At 38.0% G+C, this 20,440-nt stretch overlaps 1 protein-coding gene across 2 annotated transcripts in view; it reads right to left on the bottom strand.

Moving 5' to 3' along the window:
- Window positions 1-20,440, bottom strand: part of evi5l (ecotropic viral integration site 5 like) — a 47,540-nt gene that overhangs the window by 19,846 nt on the left and 7,254 nt on the right. Inside the window, exons 2-13 of one of the 2 annotated variants that reach the window (XM_007253128.4) lie at window positions 12,607-12,991; window positions 11,269-11,458; window positions 10,438-10,662; window positions 9,557-9,631; window positions 9,333-9,458; window positions 8,118-8,261; window positions 7,806-7,895; window positions 6,152-6,249; window positions 5,945-6,005; window positions 5,789-5,842; window positions 4,589-4,621; window positions 3,872-4,012 (exon numbers count right to left, since the gene is read on the bottom strand). In XM_007253128.4, the coding sequence (XP_007253190.2) occupies window positions 3,872-4,012; window positions 4,589-4,621; window positions 5,789-5,842; window positions 5,945-6,005; window positions 6,152-6,249; window positions 7,806-7,895; window positions 8,118-8,261; window positions 9,333-9,458; window positions 9,557-9,631; window positions 10,438-10,662; window positions 11,269-11,458; window positions 12,607-12,848 (1,479 nt within the window). In that variant the 5' untranslated portion in view covers window positions 12,849-12,991. The remainder of the gene's footprint in view (window positions 1-3,871; window positions 4,013-4,588; window positions 4,622-5,788; window positions 5,843-5,944; window positions 6,006-6,151; window positions 6,250-7,805; window positions 7,896-8,117; window positions 8,262-9,332; window positions 9,459-9,556; window positions 9,632-10,437; window positions 10,663-11,268; window positions 11,459-12,606; window positions 12,992-20,440) is intronic. The other variant, XM_007253129.4, reaches the window with a different exon arrangement.

The raw sequence follows: 20,440 nt of genomic DNA, 5'->3' as shown, positions 1-20,440 counted from the left end.
CTGTAAATATTTTCTTTTTCATATACCAGAAATGTCAACCCAAATCCGAATGACCTGAACAGCATGTTTCTAACTTAAAGAAATTCAGTGTTCAGAAAATTCAGTAAATTTATAAGTAAAATAATATATTTGTTTATTTGTACATTTTACAACAGCAGGTGTGGCTGCAAGTTTGCATTTTAATCAACCAACAGCAAAACCTGATTCACTTTGTTTAACTTGGTCAGATAGATGTAACAGGAGGCTTAATAATAATTTTAGGTTCATGTTGAGAGGATTAATATCTTTAATATTGTGGATTTAAACAGAAAATATATATAAATGACTAAAGTGGCATAGTTGAAATGCAAGCACCTGCTTTGTTAAATGACTTATTAGCTCTTCCAGAAAATAAGCAGAACACATTCAGTAACAAGAATAATTTGCGTTTAAATGGAAAGCTAGTTTCGAGTACACTAAAAAGTGAAACATTTGATGGTTTGTCCTCTAATAACTTCAGTGACTGCTGAAGATAAGCTTAAAAGCTTTTTGCTTTTGGGAAATGCACCCCTGACTGAAAACAGGTCCCTGCTGGCCAAACCCGATTTCCCGAAAGCCTTGTTGTGTGAAGTTCATCACGCTGTCAGTATGGGTGTTCAAACTGATACTCGCTCAACTGCCTTATTGTGAGCTTCTCTCTCTCTGCTGTGCTTTTGGCTTTAGGGAAACCAGACCCCTTTGTTAGCATTAGCATGATCAGCAGTGTGTGCTCGTGCTAGCGAGTGTGTGTGGCCTGACACACTGTGCATGTTGTAAGACTGTGGCCTGGTGGGAAAGCTGTGGCCTAGCGCTAGCGTTGTGTTCTCACGGACCTAGACTTCTCTTTCTTCACCTCCCTCCATCTTTTCCACTCACCTCACCATTCATATTTCAGTCATTTCTCTTTCTCTCACACACACACACACACACACAGACATTTACACACTCTGCCCTCTCTTTCTGTGTAGGCCTGCCTGTCAGCGCAGTGTCAAAAGGTTAACACTACAATAGAGTCACTGGAATCAACGCTCCACTTGAAAGAAGAATGACGAACCCCCACCTCCGAGCATGAGACATCAATGAAAGTCCGTATTCTCTGTCTACCAAAATGAGCTTCTATGAAAGCTGAGGGGGACTACAATTCACACACGCAACTGTATAGGTGTCTGTCATTTCTTGCCAACCACTGTGGCCCCCTTTGCTCAGAATGAAAACCCACGATGAACTGATTTAGAGCAAATATACGGGTACAGAAAGGCATTTACTCAGAATTGGGAGCATTATACTGCAATGTACGTTCTGTCCTCTTCTGTAAAATGAATTATCTGATGCTCACAGTGAACTGCAGATCAGTCCTCTTTCCTCTTTCTTTCTAAATGTGTATTTAAATACACACACACACACACACATATATACACTGAGTCAACTAACCAACACATACAGCTACAAAACAAGTACAAGTACAAAAAAAACGTGTCAGTTTATTAATTAAAATAATAGTTGAATAGAATAATAGTTGATTATTCATAACTGAGGTATTTTCCACCCAATAATCACACTATTTTGCTGTGTCTATAAAAATACAATATTACTTAAAATGCCCTGTAAGGACCCCATGTGCATCACGGGCAGTTGTGCCACAAGTTTTGACGGCAGCCCCCCAGGGTTTCCATGCCAAAAGGAGCAATAGATTTTGGATAATACCTAAAAAAAATAAGATGAATTAAAGTAAATTAGTCACCAAAAATGGAAAAAAGTATAGTATTTGAACCGAATCGTGAGCAGCGTGCATCGTTACTCCGCTACATGTCATAATATCAGACATTTGGTGGTCAGCAGCAATACCACTAAAATAAAATTATTCGACTCACACAACAAAGATAAAAGCAATGCAATTAATACATTTTAAATTCTCTTAGAGAAACTTTGGCAGGATGTTTTGATTGTTGGATGTACCATTATTTACCAGTACATTACAAATTAACAGTATAGGAAACAGTCACCAGATGTTGCCATATGTCCAATGCTACTCAAATTTGTTTTCATTTGAGTTTTATATCACTCCTTTACTTTTTTTTTTTAATAAAGGTAGCACACAGTTGATTTGGCTACGCCAAATGTTTCTGCCACCTCTCTTGCAGCTCTTGTTTTGACTTTTATTTTTCCAGCCTAGTGATGGCCTTTTTTGCCTGCATCCATCTTTGGACTACATACTGCACACTGTGTTGGTAGGAATGGATAACAAATAAAAATTCAACACAAGGGAATCACCCCCAACCGTTTTGCCCTTAAAATCTGATAAAATCCTGAGAGACCAGCCCAAAGCTGATTTCTTCCGATGACTTCTTGATGAAGGTCATATAAGTCCAGGAATCATGTTTCAGTAGAAACACCGGTGGACCACTATTCTGCAAAAGATCTGAAGGTCTTTCGCAGTCAAACGGGGGTTAGAAAACCTATCCAGCAGTTCCCTCTAAAAAGATTTTGTGGTCACAGACCACAATATGACCTCTGCTGTTCTACTTAAGAGCCACTTCTTAATTACATTACAAACTGAGGAAGTGGCCACCAGAAAACGCTTTGGCATTTTCTTCTAGCCTTTTCTTGCATCAGCTACACTTAATGACACTCAAATATCATGCATATGGATGGCTACAAAACTCAGACAGATACATAAATGGTTGCAGGTGTGGTTTGGTTAGACACTGAGCCTTGCCACAAGATGACATTGTAAAAGTGTTTCCCTCTCTATTGCTGTAAAAAAAAAAAGCTCTCACAGGCTACTTTTTGGTAGTGTACCTTTTAGTGAGAGATCGGTCACTGCTAGACTTGCCTCACAATGCCCTCAAAGACATTTTGCCCAGTTGAAAGAATTTCAGATCAGACTGAAAGAAGCAGGATAGGAACATGGGCTGCTACAACCTAGAACTATAACATCTTGGTGGAACTAAAGATTTAAAACTAGCTGGGTCATCAGTTTTGGCAACCTACGAGTGTGCAGGATCTACAGGCCCAGCTGCAGCATCTGTGGCCAAATGTTTCACAGAATCCCATACAAAAGCTGTTTGCCTCCATGCCCAAACGTATCTTGTTTTGTATCCAGGATAGAGTCAGGATCTCACAATTTATAGCTACATCCAACTTCTGAACCAACGTGGCTTACAGAGTGATACATCTCTCACTCTCTCACTCTCCCTCTCTCTCACTCTCTCTCTTTCACACATCCAATCACACACTTTGACACCTGTACCATAAGCGAAATCCCCTAGTTCATAGGGTGCTAAAAAGATGCGTTAACTGACAAGCAAGCTATAACACAAACCATGAACTTGTTAATAACACATCTAATGTCCCTCCCATTGTAACATATCTGCAAAATGAGAGTTCTGCAAACCTGCTTCTAGACTGTGGCGTGGCCTACATTACATAAGTGCCTTATCTCACATCAAGTCTCCATGATGTGGTTTTACTGCCTACCTGCATTCAGTAATCTGCACACTTTGGTTTTATGCATGAACTTTTACTCAAAAGTACCTTCATTCATCTAGACGAAAACAAGTGAAATAATACAACAATATAATATAATATAATAATAGCCAGTTCTGTTACCTCTGGAACTTACAATAAAGCTGTCACTATGAACAAGTTAAGTGAATATATGATTGGCCGATCATTTTTAACTAAAATGTTTCCTCTAATAATACTCCAAAACAATTCTGGCCCACCTCTTTTAAAAAGTTTAGACCATCCAAAAGCAAAAGCTGGTCTTAAGCTGAATTGTTCTAGCAGGGATTTAATGGTGGTCCAATTCGATTAATAAATAAACTAGACAGAAACATAAACAAGGTCTTACCGCGTGTTGCTGCAGTTCCCGTATAGTGTCCTGTGCTTTCTCCAAGCTTTCGCTGGCTGTTGTGCACTGCTGCCGCACCACGGCTAATTCCCGTTTGATCACATAATTCTCTTCTGCTTCCTGTGCTCGCGTTACCTGACCCTACAGTACCAGTAAGAGAGGATTCTTTAGTGTGTGATTTTTAATATTTCTGTCATTGGTGAAGAGGTTGCACAACGAAATTGCATGCTAATGTACATAATGACTGCATTTCCAAGCATTACAGTCATTATCAAACAAAACAGATCTTTCATATATTGCACAATGCACAAACCTGAAAACATCAGTGGACCTACAATTGAACCCAGAGGCACACCTGCACTTCTATATTCTGCATGCAAGCCTGTGGTAATTACTGGTCATGTGTTAACTTCAAAAAATTAATAAAATTAATAAATCCACAAGACATATTTCTGCCATCATTCTAGCCTTGTGCAATGCGTGCGTCCACAGGTGCGAGGAATGATGGATCAAATCAGTCAAAGCGGCAGCAAAACAAATAGACGACATATCCTCATGCACTGGGTCCATTCTCAGGAACAATGTAAAAGGCAGTGTGAGTGGGGGAGATGGGAAGTAAACTGAGGGTCAAACGGGTGAGAGGGAAAGTGAGTTCTAAAAAAAAAATAAATAAAAGAAGGCAGGTAAGCCGCAGGTTTAATAATGGCAGTACTTTACCTGGATCAACCTGTCTGCCAGTGCAGCACTCTCCTACAACACCCCAACAGTGGGAGAATAGAAGGAAGGAAGAGAAAAAAGGGGGAAAGACGGAAAGGCAGAGGATACAGGCAGAAAATCACATATAAATAATGAGTGAGAAGGAGGGGAACAAATTGAAGGTTTAGGTAAAGAGTAGAACATATAAATCAAACAAGATAGAAGCCCGGGCCGAAACAGACAAATAGAGAGAGAAAAGATTGAAAAAAAAAAACCCCAGACAAAAGTTAAGGACAGCTAAAAGTACAGAACAGGACCTGAACTTTAAATCTTCATTTGGAAGAAGACACAATGAGCTAATCTCATTAATAGAACTTAAACACTGGCCACAGAATACACAAATGTACATCACTTAAGGCTCATTTTTGGTCAGCATTTAATACGGATGTACAATATGGACAAAAAAAAATGCAATGTTCGGTGTGAAACACAATAAATATAAATGCTAAATTAGTTTAAGCTCCTCAATGATTTTTCAGCACTTTGCTGGGCAACACTAGTTTTTTGTCCCCAAGTTAAGAAGTAGTTTGATCTCACTCTGTCTATCTTTACCTCACTGTACCTCTAGCCTCGTTAAGTCATGTGATGGTTACTGCAATGTTACTGCAGCTTTTTTTAATGTGTATATAGTGAAAACTAAAGAAAAACAATATAAAACATAACTACTGCCATATGGACATGACTTTGGAAAAAAAAAACACATTAAAACAGATTCCTTAACCCTCGCCTCACAAATTATAACATGACTTCTTGGCAAAAGGAAACAACTCTACTACTCTAATTGGCGTAGTCAGCAAGATTCAAAATCCAGAGTCTCTTCACCTGCTGATTTTGGTGAGTGGGAATTTCACTTTATGTTTGTTAAAATTCCTAGCTAGATGAAAGGTAAACTCACGTAATCATGCAGTACACATAGGTACACCTTTTAAAAGGGATGTGTTAATTATCGTACATAAAAGGGACAGTTTCCAAGACAGGGATTAAGCTTTGTCATATACTATATCTTCAATTCATTGGAAAATCTTTATTGAAAATGCTGTATAGTCTATGACTAGGCTTAATAGCTGTCTGGGAAACTGACCCAAAGGGAGTAAAAAGCATGTATCAGTGTACATACAGTAAGGCACTGGTACTGGATCACAGATGCACAGAAGCTCTCACCTTCTCCAGTGTCTCAATTCTCTGTTTCAGCAGCCTGTTCTCTGTTCGTAGTCTCTATTTAAGATAAGTAAGAATAAAAGTACGGTATATTTATCACTTTTTTAGTGTTTGCCTTCCATTCAATATCTTCCATATGTCTTACATCCAAATACCTACCTTAATTTCTATCTGTTCCTCCATCTCTTTGTTCTTGATTGTGGTATATTCTTTCTCCAGTCTGTAGTCGACAATGAGACATTTAGATACACAGATTAGTAAAATCATGTTGCACACAGAACACCAATGCAGATGGTTTATTGCTTGTTGCTTTGTGATTTGTTGCTATTAATCTTTTCTCTCCTCTATCATCTTCCCATCACTCACTTTTTCATCTTCTTGGGGTTGTATTTAACTTGGTAGGCTCGGAAGATGAGTTTATCAGGACAGCTGTCGAACTGGTGAGGGATCACCTTCTGGAAATGCTGCAAGATGATTATGACACGTTATATTACATTATTGCTACAATTTTAAATATGTACAGTGAGTGGATAAACACTGAGTAAAAAATAATCAAAATAAAAAATAAAAAATAAAATCTTAACTGTAATGTGTATGATTAAAATCTTCAAACTACAAATAGTTGAATAGTAATATTTTAAAATTATATCACCTTTTTTGCAGTTTTTTTTGGCTAAATCAGAATCTGTATTTACCCCATTAGACAGTTTCTTGTTTGTTTTTATACAACCCCAAATTAGAAAATCCATCCATTCCTGTATTTTAGGCATTTTAGGTAATAAGGACACCAAATAATGAAGAGTTTCACTTTCATTTCAGTTATTTCGTCCCATTCTTTTTGCTAACACATCTTGAAGTTGTGGTTGCATTTTTAAGAGGTCAGAACTGCAGTCAGGCCCCTCCATTACCGGTATCCTCTTCTTCCACAGCCATGCTTTGTAATGTGTGCAGCATGTGGTTTTACATTTGTCTTCTCTAGTTGAAAAATACTTTTGAAAAAGAAGTAGTCTGAAAAGAAGGATCTGTTGTTTTAAGACAACATGAACTTTTGGCTCTAGTTGCTGATAACAGTCTAAATCAGCATCACAATCTTTGTTTTAGAGCTCACCATGTTCAGTTTTTCCAAAAAAGAATGTGAAATACTGATTAATCTGACCCTAATACAAATTTCTACTGTGTACTGGTCAATCACAGATGCCTCCAGGCCAGAGAAGACGACGCCACTTTTGGACATGGTTAACATAATGCTTCTGTTTTGCGCAATAAAGTTTTAAGTGATTTGTATAAAAGGTTTACCTGGATTGATAAAGTAATACCTTGTTTTGTTAAATAAGGGTTCTTGATGCAGTGCTGTCTGATGGATCGAAGATCAGAATTTAGGCATGTGCCCTTGCCCTTTACGTACTAAAATTCTTACAGATTTCAGAATTATTTAATGATGTTTAATAGTATTATGCACTATAGAAGGAAAAATTCCTTCCAATCTTTTTTTGAGGAACATTGTTTTTAAACATTTCAATAATTACCTCACGCATTTGTCAAAAAGTGGAGATCCTCTGCTCTTTAAAATCTCAGCCCTTCATGGATTTTGTCTTTGTACCCAATTATGATTACAATCAGCTGTTGACATCACATGTTCGAAATCACAATATTTATTGAGTAGTTTTTTTTTAAAACCTCATTACCAGCCCTAATTTGCCTCCATCACAACATTTTTTTTTAAAGCTGCAGGCCTGAAATGCACAAATGCATGTAATGGAAGTCAACATAAATGGAAGAAACACTGCAGCTTTTGTTAATTTGCATTTTCCATCCTATCCAAATTTGTCTGATTTGGGGTTGTACTAACAGCATTCTGCAGGTACAATGTTTCATTTCAACCGTGACAAAATGTAAATTAGTAGTACTGAATCAAACATGCAACTGGGGAAGATAGTGTGGGAGTGTGTGTGGTTGTGAGTGAGAGACAGTGAGAAAAAGAGAAAGAGAAAGAAGAAAAGTGTTTTTTTTGTTCTCTAACCTGTGACATTCCTTCCATGTCCAGCTGTATGAGGTCCGTCTGGTTATACTGCAAAATAGCTATTCCCACCCGGAATATGATCTCCAAACCCTGAGGACAGAACACAAGTACGCTTTTATCAATAAATACGCAAGCACACACATTTAATCACATTTATTCTCAATCAGTGCAAATACATACCCACACACACACACACGCACACCCACATACACCCACAGACCCCACACTCCTGCAAACGTGCATGTACACCAGTTTCATTTTAGCAACAAGCAATTACAGACCTTCTTCAGTCACACACTCAGCTGTATGTACCTCATACATGAAGATATCAAAGATGCGTGTTGCTATGGGCAGAGGCAAGAAGGTGAGGAAGAGTGTGAGGAACCATGATGAAGCATACATGGAGGTGTGGAAACTCTGGGAGCGGAAATGGACGTTCAGCTCTGGCAACTGCTCCTGTTTTTAAAAATAGATAGAGAGAGACAGAGGTAGAGAGATAGAGAGAGAAACAGAGAGAGAAAGAGAGTGAGAGAAGTACAACATTTTAGAAAAAGAGAGGTAAAAAAGTTCAGGGTTCAGAGAAATTGGTTTGATATGACCAGCAATATTTAGCTGCACTGAATATCTGCTGCCACCTAGTGGACAAATATATGTCATTATCATTATCATACAGTGCAGTGCTCTTATAATTTATTCTTACTATCAGAAGATATTAACATTTTTTTATCAGATTTGTAACAGAAGTCAATGATGATCCAGAATGTCATGATACTAATAATGCGCTCCAAATATCTCCATATACCCAAGATTAAAGTAAATAAAAAATTAAATAATACTGGAAATATATAATCTGTCTCTAGTAGATATATAATGGGAAATGAGAACAATGTGATTTTTTGTTTTGCTAAAAATGACAAAAAAGTAGTACCCTGATGTGATAATTAGGGGTGGGTGATATGGCACGATATATCAGGGTATAATATCGTTCACAATATTCAAATTTTTTGGCGATATTATCACGTACGATACAATATGGCACACCCATAATATCAATTTTAGAAATATTGTTTGGAAGATACTAACCAGGTAAAAGGCTATACATAAATGCATATACTGCAGGTAGCGATTTACAGATCAGCCACAACCAGCTCATTGTTTCTACATCCATTTTTATTTTCTTAACTTCACTAATCATTTAGAAGCACTTTGTAGTCCTATAATGCTGCTGGAGTTTTTAAACTCCATGTTCACTCACTCTCCACTCTATAACACACACCTAGCTAGCTGCTCTACCTTGTAGATATTAAATCAGAGACCAGAGCTCATCTGTTGCTCCACAGTTTGTGTTGGTTATCATCTAGTCCCCCACAGGATGCTGTTGGCTGGATATTTCTGCTTGGTGAACTAGAATTATCAGTCCAGCAGTGGCACAGAGGTGTTTAAAAACTCCAGCAGCACTGCTGTGTCAATGCTATATCAGTGTCTCTACTTCATATGTCTAATAAGCAGTATGTGTGTACGTATTACCTGAAGCAGGTATTCAAACTGATATATGCAGAGGCCCAGCTCTGCCATACTGGGTTTGAAGAGCTCTCTGAGCCGGTACTCCTGCATGAGCCGCACAAACACACAGAATGCCTCTTCTTCTGGCATCTGAGAAGACAAAACACACAAAAGACACACACACAGGCTTATAGCAAACTATAATGATTGGTTTTGTTTTATAGATTATAGACAGTGCATAATCTTACCTGCATAAGAAGTAGTCCAACAATGAAGGCACTGCCTTGACAGTATCCCACCTCACGATCTACTAGAGAATATGCCTGTGACAATAACATAAAAACAAATTGTGTTTTTATACTGACAAATGTATAGATCAAAACAGATTAAGCATTTTTTTAGCAAAATATATATTATTTAAACATGCACAATTTGCTTGCTAAAATCAAACAGCACAAAAATTGTATACAGAGAAGCCTGCATATGTTTAAAGAAAATATTTTGTTAATGTACAGTAACATCCATGTACCTCTAAAACTTTTAATATAAGTCAATTTAAAGCATTTTCTATTGGTTGTCCATCAGGAAATTCTATAGCATGTAAAATTTAGACCATATATATTGTATTTCTCAGATAGCGGATTATTAGGTGCACGATCAATGAATGTCTGGCCTATTTTAATAGATAAGGCACACCAGATTACAAGGCACATTAAGCGATACTATTCACGGAAGCACTGGATATTAATCTACACAAATTTCTCTCCTGAAAACCCTTTATTTGGGTGAGTAAAGCGTTTCCGTTTATTAACAGTAAGCTTAGAATTCCACTATTTTGACCAAACATGAGCGCTAGCCACTGTTAGCCAGTCCCAGTTAGCAGTGTTAGCCAGCCACATTATGCTAATGCTGCACAACTCAGTCTCAGCGCTGGAGAAACTTCACTGAAACCCTTTTTAATGCTGGACTTCAGCAGAGTGGCTTTACTGCTCCTTACATCCAGACTGGTAGAGTTCATACACAAGGTGCACTGTTGATTTTGGGAAAAATTAAAGGAATTTATTTCCAAAAAAAAAGGGGTTAAATGTAAACACGTATCAATCTCTTTCTCTATCATTTTCTCTCTCACCTTCATGACATTGAAGAGGACCTCCTGGCCCAAACTGTCCTGGCCCTTGAAGAAGTCGTGCTCAGGGTAGGTGCGGGCGATGTCTCTGCGGATGAGCTTCTCGCAGGGCGAGGACATCTTCAGTAACTCAGAGTACTGGTTCTTTACTGGCATGTCTGTGGCGTTTCCCAGCAGCTGCCACACTATTGCCCGAAAATGATGTGGGATGCCCTTCCTGATCAGCTCCTGGGAGTAGAGAATAGATTAGAGAATACAATAGAAAGAAGAAAATTACTTCAGAGTACCACTTTAGTACCAACTCTGCAAATGAACAGGTAAGACATGATTTGTAATTGTATTTATACAAGCCTACATTGCTTAATATTACTAATTTACATAACTGTGTTCTTTAATTGCAACTGTTACTAGATTGGACAAGCTTCACAATCCTAACCCTAACCCTTCAAATGACTGAAGGACAATTTGGAGGTCAAACAGAAGACACTGCACCTGAAATGCATCTAAATTGTGAAAGACAGCTCTGTTTCAATTGCATTCCAGTTTGACCGCAGCAAGTTTACATGTGTTTACATTATACACACTCATCTTGCTCGTCCTCTAAAGCAAAAGCTGTGATGTGGACCAACAGAAGCCAGTCTAACTACTTTCAAGTAGCAACAACAAACAACATAGTCCTGCTTGAAAGTGTATCATTTTTAAGCTGGACACTTATTTAAATGTCCTGCACACAGACCACTACAACTTGACTACATGTTATATCCAGGTTAAGTAACAGTGAAGCTCAGTCCACAAAAACAATAAGATCATAAAAAGCGATTAACATGGCCTCACCTTAAGCAGTTTGTCTTTCTTGCGCCTCCACTCGTCCCACTCATTGACGATGCGCCCCCAGAGGATCCAGGTGTCCTCCTCCAGGTGGGAGAGGTTGGAGGAGGCGGAGGAGCTGGACACCAGTGAGGAGCCACTGTTTCTGCGGGAGCCGCTCATAGATCGCATGGACTTGGAGTCGGCCTCGAGTAGCCTAAAGTGTGGCAGAAATCATGCTTAATGATTTATACAATATGAGTATACTGGCACCTTTTTGCAGAGCTTCATTTAATTTTGTTTACTATTAATTTTATCACTATATTTCAATTGTATTTGCATGAATCCTTGTAAATATACTTCAGTACAGAATGAATCAGATCTAGTTTTTACTTTTTTTCAGCTTTTAAAAGTAGTGAAAACAACAAATTTCACAACACTGCATCCAATTCACACATGAGACTTCATAACTCCAATCACATGAGTCACATGATACCAGGGAGGGACCGTGACAAAATTGGGCACAATTTGGACATGTTTACTGCTTCAGCTGAGTAAATCTCTACTGCTATACAAGCTGTACACTGTACACGTACTCTAAGGCCCAATCCCATTTTTAATTTGTACCCTTATCCCTTGTTTTCGAGTGTAGCCCTTTCCCTTGGAATAGAGTTACAAAGGGAAGGGGTGAAATCCTCCCTCTAAGAATTGGGACAACCCCTCAAGAACATGGGCAGGGCTGATGTGATATAAGTGGACCAGTCCAACTTAACTGCTGGACTTTAGTTAACATTGTATTTCTTCAAAAAGGGGGTAAGTGATGCAGCAATTAATTATTATTGTCAATTCCTAAATTCCTCTGTGATGAGTAGCTGAAATTAGCTTTTTTTTTCTTTTGCACCTGAAATGATGCAGCCTGGTGCTGTGTGTTGCACCATTAAAGATGGAACCTAAAATTGATATATGGTAGATATATAAAGAACATGACACTAAGGTATTATAGAGTTTATTATTATTTTTAATGCTAGTGCCGCTTGTGCTGCCTACTTGCCAGCGATATCTGTGGCAGAATAAGTTGGATTTATATGTAAGGTCTTGCATGGATAACCCTGCATGGTGCACTCTGTGCATATTTGCATAACATCCGCTCAGATGTTAAGGAAGCTATGCAAGAGTGTGAAAGCTTATTAATCTATTATTAAACACCACATGGCAACAGCTGCTATTCTAGGTGCCAGTCAATAACCACAAACTGCTGATAGTTAGACTGTATTCGATGCTGACTGCTATTAGCAAAATGTTTATGTACATTATAAGTCTACTACTATGGCAATACTCTGCATGATACTGTGCATGATCACATACCTGTTCTGTTCCTCCAGCTTAGCCAGCAGCTCCAGTTCATCTGGACTGAGATTTTCGGAGTCAGCCGGAGAGGCTGCTGGTGCAGATAGTGCGGCATCGTGGGAACTGGAGTCTGGACTGAGCACAGGGCTGCCTACAGAAGGGGGGTCCGTCTCAAGACCTGCAGGAGAGGACAGATTCTCCAGCTGCACTGAGCCCACCACCCCACCATCTCTCTCTGGACTGCTGCTGGGGCTAGACATGGCCACCAAGCCCAGGTAAAGTCCAGGTCCAGGTTTCGAGGTCAGAGGTCAGTCAGGGTTGCTTGTATGGCTTACACACACTCAGGTCAGGGACAGAAGCAGGTCACTTTGGAAGGAAGTGTGTGCATCAAGGGCAGTTCTGTCTGTAAACAAACAAAAAAAAAGATTTTTTATCAGATTTAGCTATATAAGTTATATGTCAGCAAAATATGCCTCACGTAAACTCTAACAACCAAACACATATAGTCAGAAACTTTTAAGTCTACAGAGCTTACCACATTCATGAAGGAAAGAAAACAAGCACTGCGACTAATCTTCATTAGAACAGAGGAACCAAACTGACAACAAGTGTAACAAGCCCTCAAGAGAGCTTTTACTGGAGCTGCTGGACGAACTTTCCTCACCTCTGCTAACGGAGACAAGCAACTGAACATAGACACTTTATTCACTAATTGTTTATTGGTCTGTGTTTTTTCGCTTCAGTAAGTTCCTGCAATCTCACTGCTACAGAGAGAGAGAGAGAGAGAGAGAGAGAGAGAGAAAGAGAGAGAGAGAGAGAGAGAGAGAGTGGAAAATTACTCAAACATTGAAAGCTCATTTTCTGATAAGTAAGGCACTGTAGACAAAGTGTATATGCAGTGTATGTATGCCTAACTTTTCACTGACATTGACAGTTTAAAAACATGCTTGTACCAAAATCACCACAGACAAATGCAAAATACATGCACATGCAAAATACCAAATGCATTAGCCTAAGACTGAACAATAAACATGTAATCTCAATTAAAATGTATCAATAGTGACAGATCTCAATATAACTGAAAGTTTAAATACTTGTAGATACTGCTCACAACAACATCCAATTAAAAGAGAATCATTTCCCAAACTATGATTAATTCAACTTTTGTTATCTTCAAAAACGATATGAATGCTTTATGTTATTCCACTGTCATTATATCAGTGATCATTATACAATACTGTCTGGGGCGATACTGTATCTTATTCAGTACAAAGATTTCACCAGTCAAATACAATAAATAACTGGTGAAAGGAAACAATCTACATATCGCAACAGCAATCTCAAAAAGCAGAAGTATAATGCCCATACTGTGTTGCTCTACAGCTACAGTGAGCTGCATAATGTATGCAGAGAGCTGTGCATGTTGGGTATGCCTAGTCAAAAGGGACTGTTTGAATCAGAAAGTGCCAACTTTAATGTGGATTTACTCAGCAGCGCTGTACTGTACTCGGGAACCTTCAACTGAACTTCTAACTGCAGCACTTAGTTACAACAGGGGGCATTAAAAAAAGAACACCTTCTATTCATATGCATGGATAAGCAATATTTAAACAGGGCACTGTAATAATATACACACAGGATTAGCGAGACGTATCATTTGTTAAATTAACAGTTAACTGTTAATAGAGCAGCCACTAGTATAATGAAACTGCAGGAGACTGCAGTTTGTGAGTCTTCCAACCAATTAGAATGCATTTTAATGTGCTTTGGAAGCATTTTATCCAATCACAGTTCCAAATTCACACAGTGTTGCTGGGAATGTTTAGGTGAGTGGGGGTTTTCATTTAATTCAATACGAGATAACTATTTTTTTTCACACAAAGAGAGGCCAGTTGAGAATACCATACAAAGCATTACAATCACTCCTGTTTATTAGTGAATTCTGCAGCAGTAAGGTGCACCTACACATGGATGTAGAGGTTATTTACCTATTTAAATACTATGCACATACTATGCTTTATTATGATTAATGAATTGTTATTTTGATAAATGACTGAATGACTGAATGATTTCTGCGTTACAAGCTGCTGACTTGAAATTGACACTTTTTTTTCCCCCCCATTTTCTCCCCAATTTACACGGCCAATTACCTAACCCACTCATTAGGACTCCCTCCATGACTAGTAATGCCCCAACACACCAGGAGGGTGAAGACTAACACATGCTTCCTCCGATATATGTGAAGTCAGCCACCGCTTCTTTTTCGAGCTGCTGCTGATGCAGCATTGCTGAGCACCCAGCACGCTTGGAGGAAAGTGCAGCGGCTCGGTTCCGGTACATCAGCTCACAGACGCCCATTGTTGTGGACATCACCCTAGGAGTCATGTGGGGAGAGGGCGCTATCTACCCATCCAGAGGGAGAAGGGCCAATTGTGCTCCCTCTGAGCGCCGGCAGCTTGATGGCAAAGCTGCATGAGCGGGGGTTCGAACCTGCAACCTTCTGCTCATAGTGGCAGCGCTTTAGACCGCTGCATTTGATTAATCAAATACTGTTTTGATGCGAAGACTGCACATCTTGCCAGCATGAATCTCAGAAAATAGAACTCTTATGTGGCAGTGATTTTTATATCTTTTCCTTAAATACAAGGACATTATGTTTACACCATATTTAATATGAAAGCAGTATGTAAGATTAAAGAGCTCTTTTTTTTGTTTTTATTAAAAAGTACTCAAGAACAAAACATCGAAATCGTAATTGAAAATCATTAAATTTTTTTATATTAAATAACATAATTATTTTCACAATATCGCCCACCCTAACACGAACACACACACCTCATCTTACACATATAGCAAATCTGCATTCCGTACCACATACAGTGGGCAAGTTAATCACACAACAAAGCAGAATTCACAGAAAATAAGAAAAACAAGCTAGCGCCACACATGGTAAGAAAAACAAGATAGTGCCACACATGGGAGGTCACAGTGAGCAGAAAAAATATCTCATGGCAAATAAATAAAGCACGGGGACACAAACCGTTTGAACAGAGAAAACGCACAGCTAAGACAAGGCCTGCATTCAGCCAGAGAAGGCAGCCCCATCAAAAGAACCATTAACAAGCACACGAGTCCAATCCCTGCAGACTAAAAGGACACTCACACACACACACACACACACACATAATCTTGGCCAAGTTGTGCACTGCAACAAGGCAGCACAATGAAATAAGCTACAGAGAAAAAGGGGATACAGGAGATTATGCTTATAACATTAGAGCCCATCCTTCATTTATTTAACCTGCATTTATCTGCACATATAGCTATTTTACATTATAACTCATATAATTCGAAATGTTTAATAATATATTGTTCCTAGTAACCTTTATCTTCCTTCTGAATAGCACTGCAATCCAACACTTGCTTCTAGATGCAACTAATTGTTGATGGTAAGTGTATATATATACACTGTGGGCTGGTTTCCCAGACAGGGATTAAGCCAAAGAAACTCTCCAATGAAAGAAGGACTAGGCTTACTCTCTGTCTAGGAAATCATCCTTACATGTTCAAAAATTGTCTGTGGAAATTCCTTTTGATGAACTTAGATACTTTAAGTTGCATCCATTGCTGACAAAGATGTGCAAATGCAAACACAAAGCTTGTCTCGTCCCTGTTGAAAATTTCTGCCAACAGAACAGTTAAGTCTTATGATTTTTTTGCTAGTTTTCTTTATAAGAAAGAAACTGATGATACAAAACATATCACAGTACATGGATAATAATTATACTAACAAATCAATGTTTTTAAATCAAATTTAAAGAAAACTGTAAAAAGTATTGGGACACGTGTTCATTCACTGTTGCTTCTGAAATTGAGGATAAGAAGGATAAGAGGCAGCTTTTGTGGAATAACCATCCAGTGAAAATGTTCTAATAGATTTGAGAGCAGAAAAAGCTGATTTAATACTTAATCAGTGTTATTTATACTGCAAATAATTTTCAGCTTCAATTCTCTCTACAACCGTCTTTTAATCATGGCAGGCCTACCTGAAACTTTGCTGCAGATGGTAAAAAGCAGTCTGTGCCAGATTTTTAAGGTCAGTCCAACACTACACTTTTGAATGTCATCCAAACACAACAGCAACCATGTCCGCAAGATATAACATTCAGTGACTCAACTAAACAGACTGAGCTTTTACATCTGGTCTTTGTAGCATACTTACAGACAATAACAATAACAAAAACAACCACAATAATAATAATAATAATTATAATAATAATAATAATAATAATAATAATAATAATAATAATAATAATAATAATAATAATAATAATAATGATAATAATACTCGTTTTCTTATTTTAAATGAATGTTTCTGTTATGAGAACAGAATTTCAGCTGACCTTGTGTCAGTAGTGGTCTAGTGTTCCCGGCATGCTGTTATGAGTCATGAGTTATGAGTAATTCCCCATGAATGCAAATCATTTCTGACGCTCTTTTTCATCATCTCTGTGAACAGCTGGTTGAAAATCTGTTTTCCCAAGTGGTTCCTCGTTCTAGAAGCATTCAAAGCTGTCTAACGGCCATCTAGTAAACGATACAAGATGAAGATAATATGACTTGAATGCAAAAGATTGCTGATTTCTCTTTTTGTAGGTACTAAGATAAATAAATAAACACTGAGAAAGAAAATGGGGGATACAGGAATAAGAGAGAATGTCTGAGGAAAGCTGTTGTGAGGGTGGGAGCCTCGGGCGTCAGGAGATGGCACAGAGAGTGTGCATGTGAGTCAAAGTGTACCTCAGTTTCTAGTCACAATAATGGCATTGTGTATATATGCCTGGTCGCATCACATCTCTCTCTCTCTCTCTCTTTGGCTCATGCAGCTCGGCAGTACAAATGCAGTTTTGCAGCTTACAACATGTTGTCAATCACATCTCATCTCATTTAACCTTTTCTACTTAAAATTAAAGATCTAGACCCCTTTCTGTTTATTTTTTCTTATTTTACTTTACTGTTTACTGTTATATGACATTTGAAAGATATAACTAAATCACCAATCCAAACAATAGGGAGAATATAGGTAATTTAAAAAAGGCAATTAGTAGGAAATGAGAGCAAGCGTGTGAAATGGCTATAGCAGTCCAATTTCAAAACACTAGAGGGAGTTGTCTCACCCGCCGCCCCTCCACAGATGCCAAGCTCACTCAGGTTGCTATTTTGAACCTACGCGAGTGAGTGCAAGACAAGTTCAATAACTTCTACCATGGCAAGCAACATTATAAACCAGCTCATGTGGATTTTATAAAACTTTGCCTGCAGTTAACTAGCTAGCTTTACACACTGCAAGCTGCATTAGCCTAAGCCAAGTCTGGAATACCGAAAGAAGCCCACTGGAACAAAAATACATACACTACAGTTGGAGTTACAACTTTACAGATATTACCAGTAATATATTGCTTAATTTAGCAGATAACATAAATTGTATTATGTGCACTCACTGGTGTCAAGCAAAGCCAGTGAAGACTGGAAATAAACAGATAAATAGCTAACGCTAGCATGGAATGGCCATGAGTAGCTTTTATCATTATTCGTTTTGGATGTAAAACAATAGCTCAACATATCACAAGCGTTGGTATAATGTTGTTAGGGTGTTTAGAAGCAGTTGCTATGGTATGGTTACGTTGTACTGCAAGGTTGGTTGAGTGTTACTAGGTAACAGAATATTTGTTTGAATTTAATACATTGTGATTCAATATACTGGGATACTATTAGCAAGACAAAAAAAATCTAATAAAATTTTAGGAAAATAAAATAGACAAAAATATTGGGATATATTCTATCTATCACTGTTTCTTCTGAAAGCAAAGGTTATATAAAACAGAATAATAAAAAGAGTTTATCCTGGTTTTTTTGCAGTAACTGTCTGTACTGTCCAGGAAAGGAGTCAATTTTATTTATATAGCGCTTTTTACAACAGAAGTTGTCAGTTGCTAAGATGCTGAATGCAGGATGAGCACTGGATGAGTACTGGATGAAGCACCAAAAACATTATTCCAAAGAACATAGTTCATCCACAGCTTAAGGCTGGAGGTTAGTGTTTATTTGCTCCAGGAATTTCTATTCCATTCGCAATACTTTACATTTTTTTTGTTAGCTGTGCCTTAATGCCAAATGAGTCAGCTGCTTTAGTTGTGACTTCCAAGGACACTTAAATGTGCTGCATCCATTAATGACGTTTGATGACATCATGCATTTCAGTATGAATGACCTCATTTTGTGAGTGATTCACCACTGTCTCTGATAGTGCAGCATCTTCTAAACCTCAGACTCATCATGCACACTGTGACTATAGACTGTATTCATATGAATAAACAATTATATAAAAAGCTGTTTACACTGGTCATGATTTTCCAGCACACTCTGAGTGAACGCAGGAGTGTTTTTCAAGGGAAGCAAATGTGTTTATTGTTGGCAAGCGAATTAGAAGCGATTTACTATTTATATCTGCCTACAACCCCGAACAGAAAGCACTTCCTGTGTGCTGTGTATTAATGTACACAACCTTGTTGACAAACATTGCACTCTCTCTCACACACACACATCCACACAAATTAGCGGTTAATTGCCACACTGTCCTGCCTGGACATAATCCAACCCTCACTGACTACATTAATCCATAACAGCTTCAATGAAGGCCCAGCAGATCTGAAGGCCTGCACCACTAAATGGGCTGCATTAAGCACACCAGCAAAAGCCCATTGAATCAAGAAGTGTGTTTTAACAGGCTGTGTTTTATGTGTACAGGGTTAAGTGCACTAAACAGCACATAATTTAATAATTACCAATACATCAATGATAGTCTTGAAGAAAGGATGATCACGGAACAGTCCTGTTGATGCAGTAGGTTTTGTATGCAAAGAAGGCATACACACTTATAAGTAACATTTAGTACTAGTACTGCAATAAAAACCTTTACAATACTAATACTGCAGATCTGCAAAAAAAATACCATACGCTAAAGAGCCTTGCAACAAGAGCCTTCTGCTGTGTGGTTTAAGCTGTGTGTCCAATGACTCATTCAGGTAAGCAAATCACAACATTCAGTACATTCCAGTGAAAACATCAGTTAGTCAAATATTGCATTTAAATACTGCAATAAATGATAATAAATACATGCATTTATTATTATACACTTAGTGGCCTTCAATAAAGCATTTTAGCTATTGTCTAACTTTACTAACTTTAGAGTCTTGCTAACTGTTTACAAAATAGACAGATTTCACATTTCTTTTGTTTCTACTAATTGTATGAAACTTTTTTATTTATTCAAAATAATAATTTAATTTGATTTATTTTGTTGCAGTCGTATATTCTTGCAGTAGTAAATTGTCCCAATATTTTTCTCTGTTTTTGCTTAATAGCAAAACATCGCAGCTATTGCAAAAAGACCCTGATATATTGTCATATTATTTTACAGCCATATTGCCCACCCCTAGTTAAAACTTGGGGTGAGACAATATAATGATATATCAAATCTGATTGTGTCATATTGATACATGGTGTCAAATATCCCCCCCTCTTTTTCTCACTACAGTTACTGCTCCATTACTTCACATGGTGATGCTAATCGAATTAATATGGTAAACCTGAAGTAAAGAATATTAGTTGTGAAATTCTGTTAAACTGACAACAATAAATCCATAATTTGATATTTACTTAGCTGCTCAGCATTAAAAATAAATCTGAATGATGAACAAAACTCTGTGGTTTAACAAACGTCCTTCTCCACATACTTCCTTCCATAACTCACACAATACATGAAGCTTCAGGACAGGGAGTTTACTGACTC

This window comes from Astyanax mexicanus, chromosome 21, assembly GCF_023375975.1.
Source record: "Astyanax mexicanus isolate ESR-SI-001 chromosome 21, AstMex3_surface, whole genome shotgun sequence".
NCBI lineage: Eukaryota > Metazoa > Chordata > Actinopteri > Characiformes > Acestrorhamphidae > Astyanax > Astyanax mexicanus.
The sequence above is the reverse complement of the archived record's forward strand: the minus strand, read 5'-3'. Positions and strand labels throughout refer to the sequence as shown.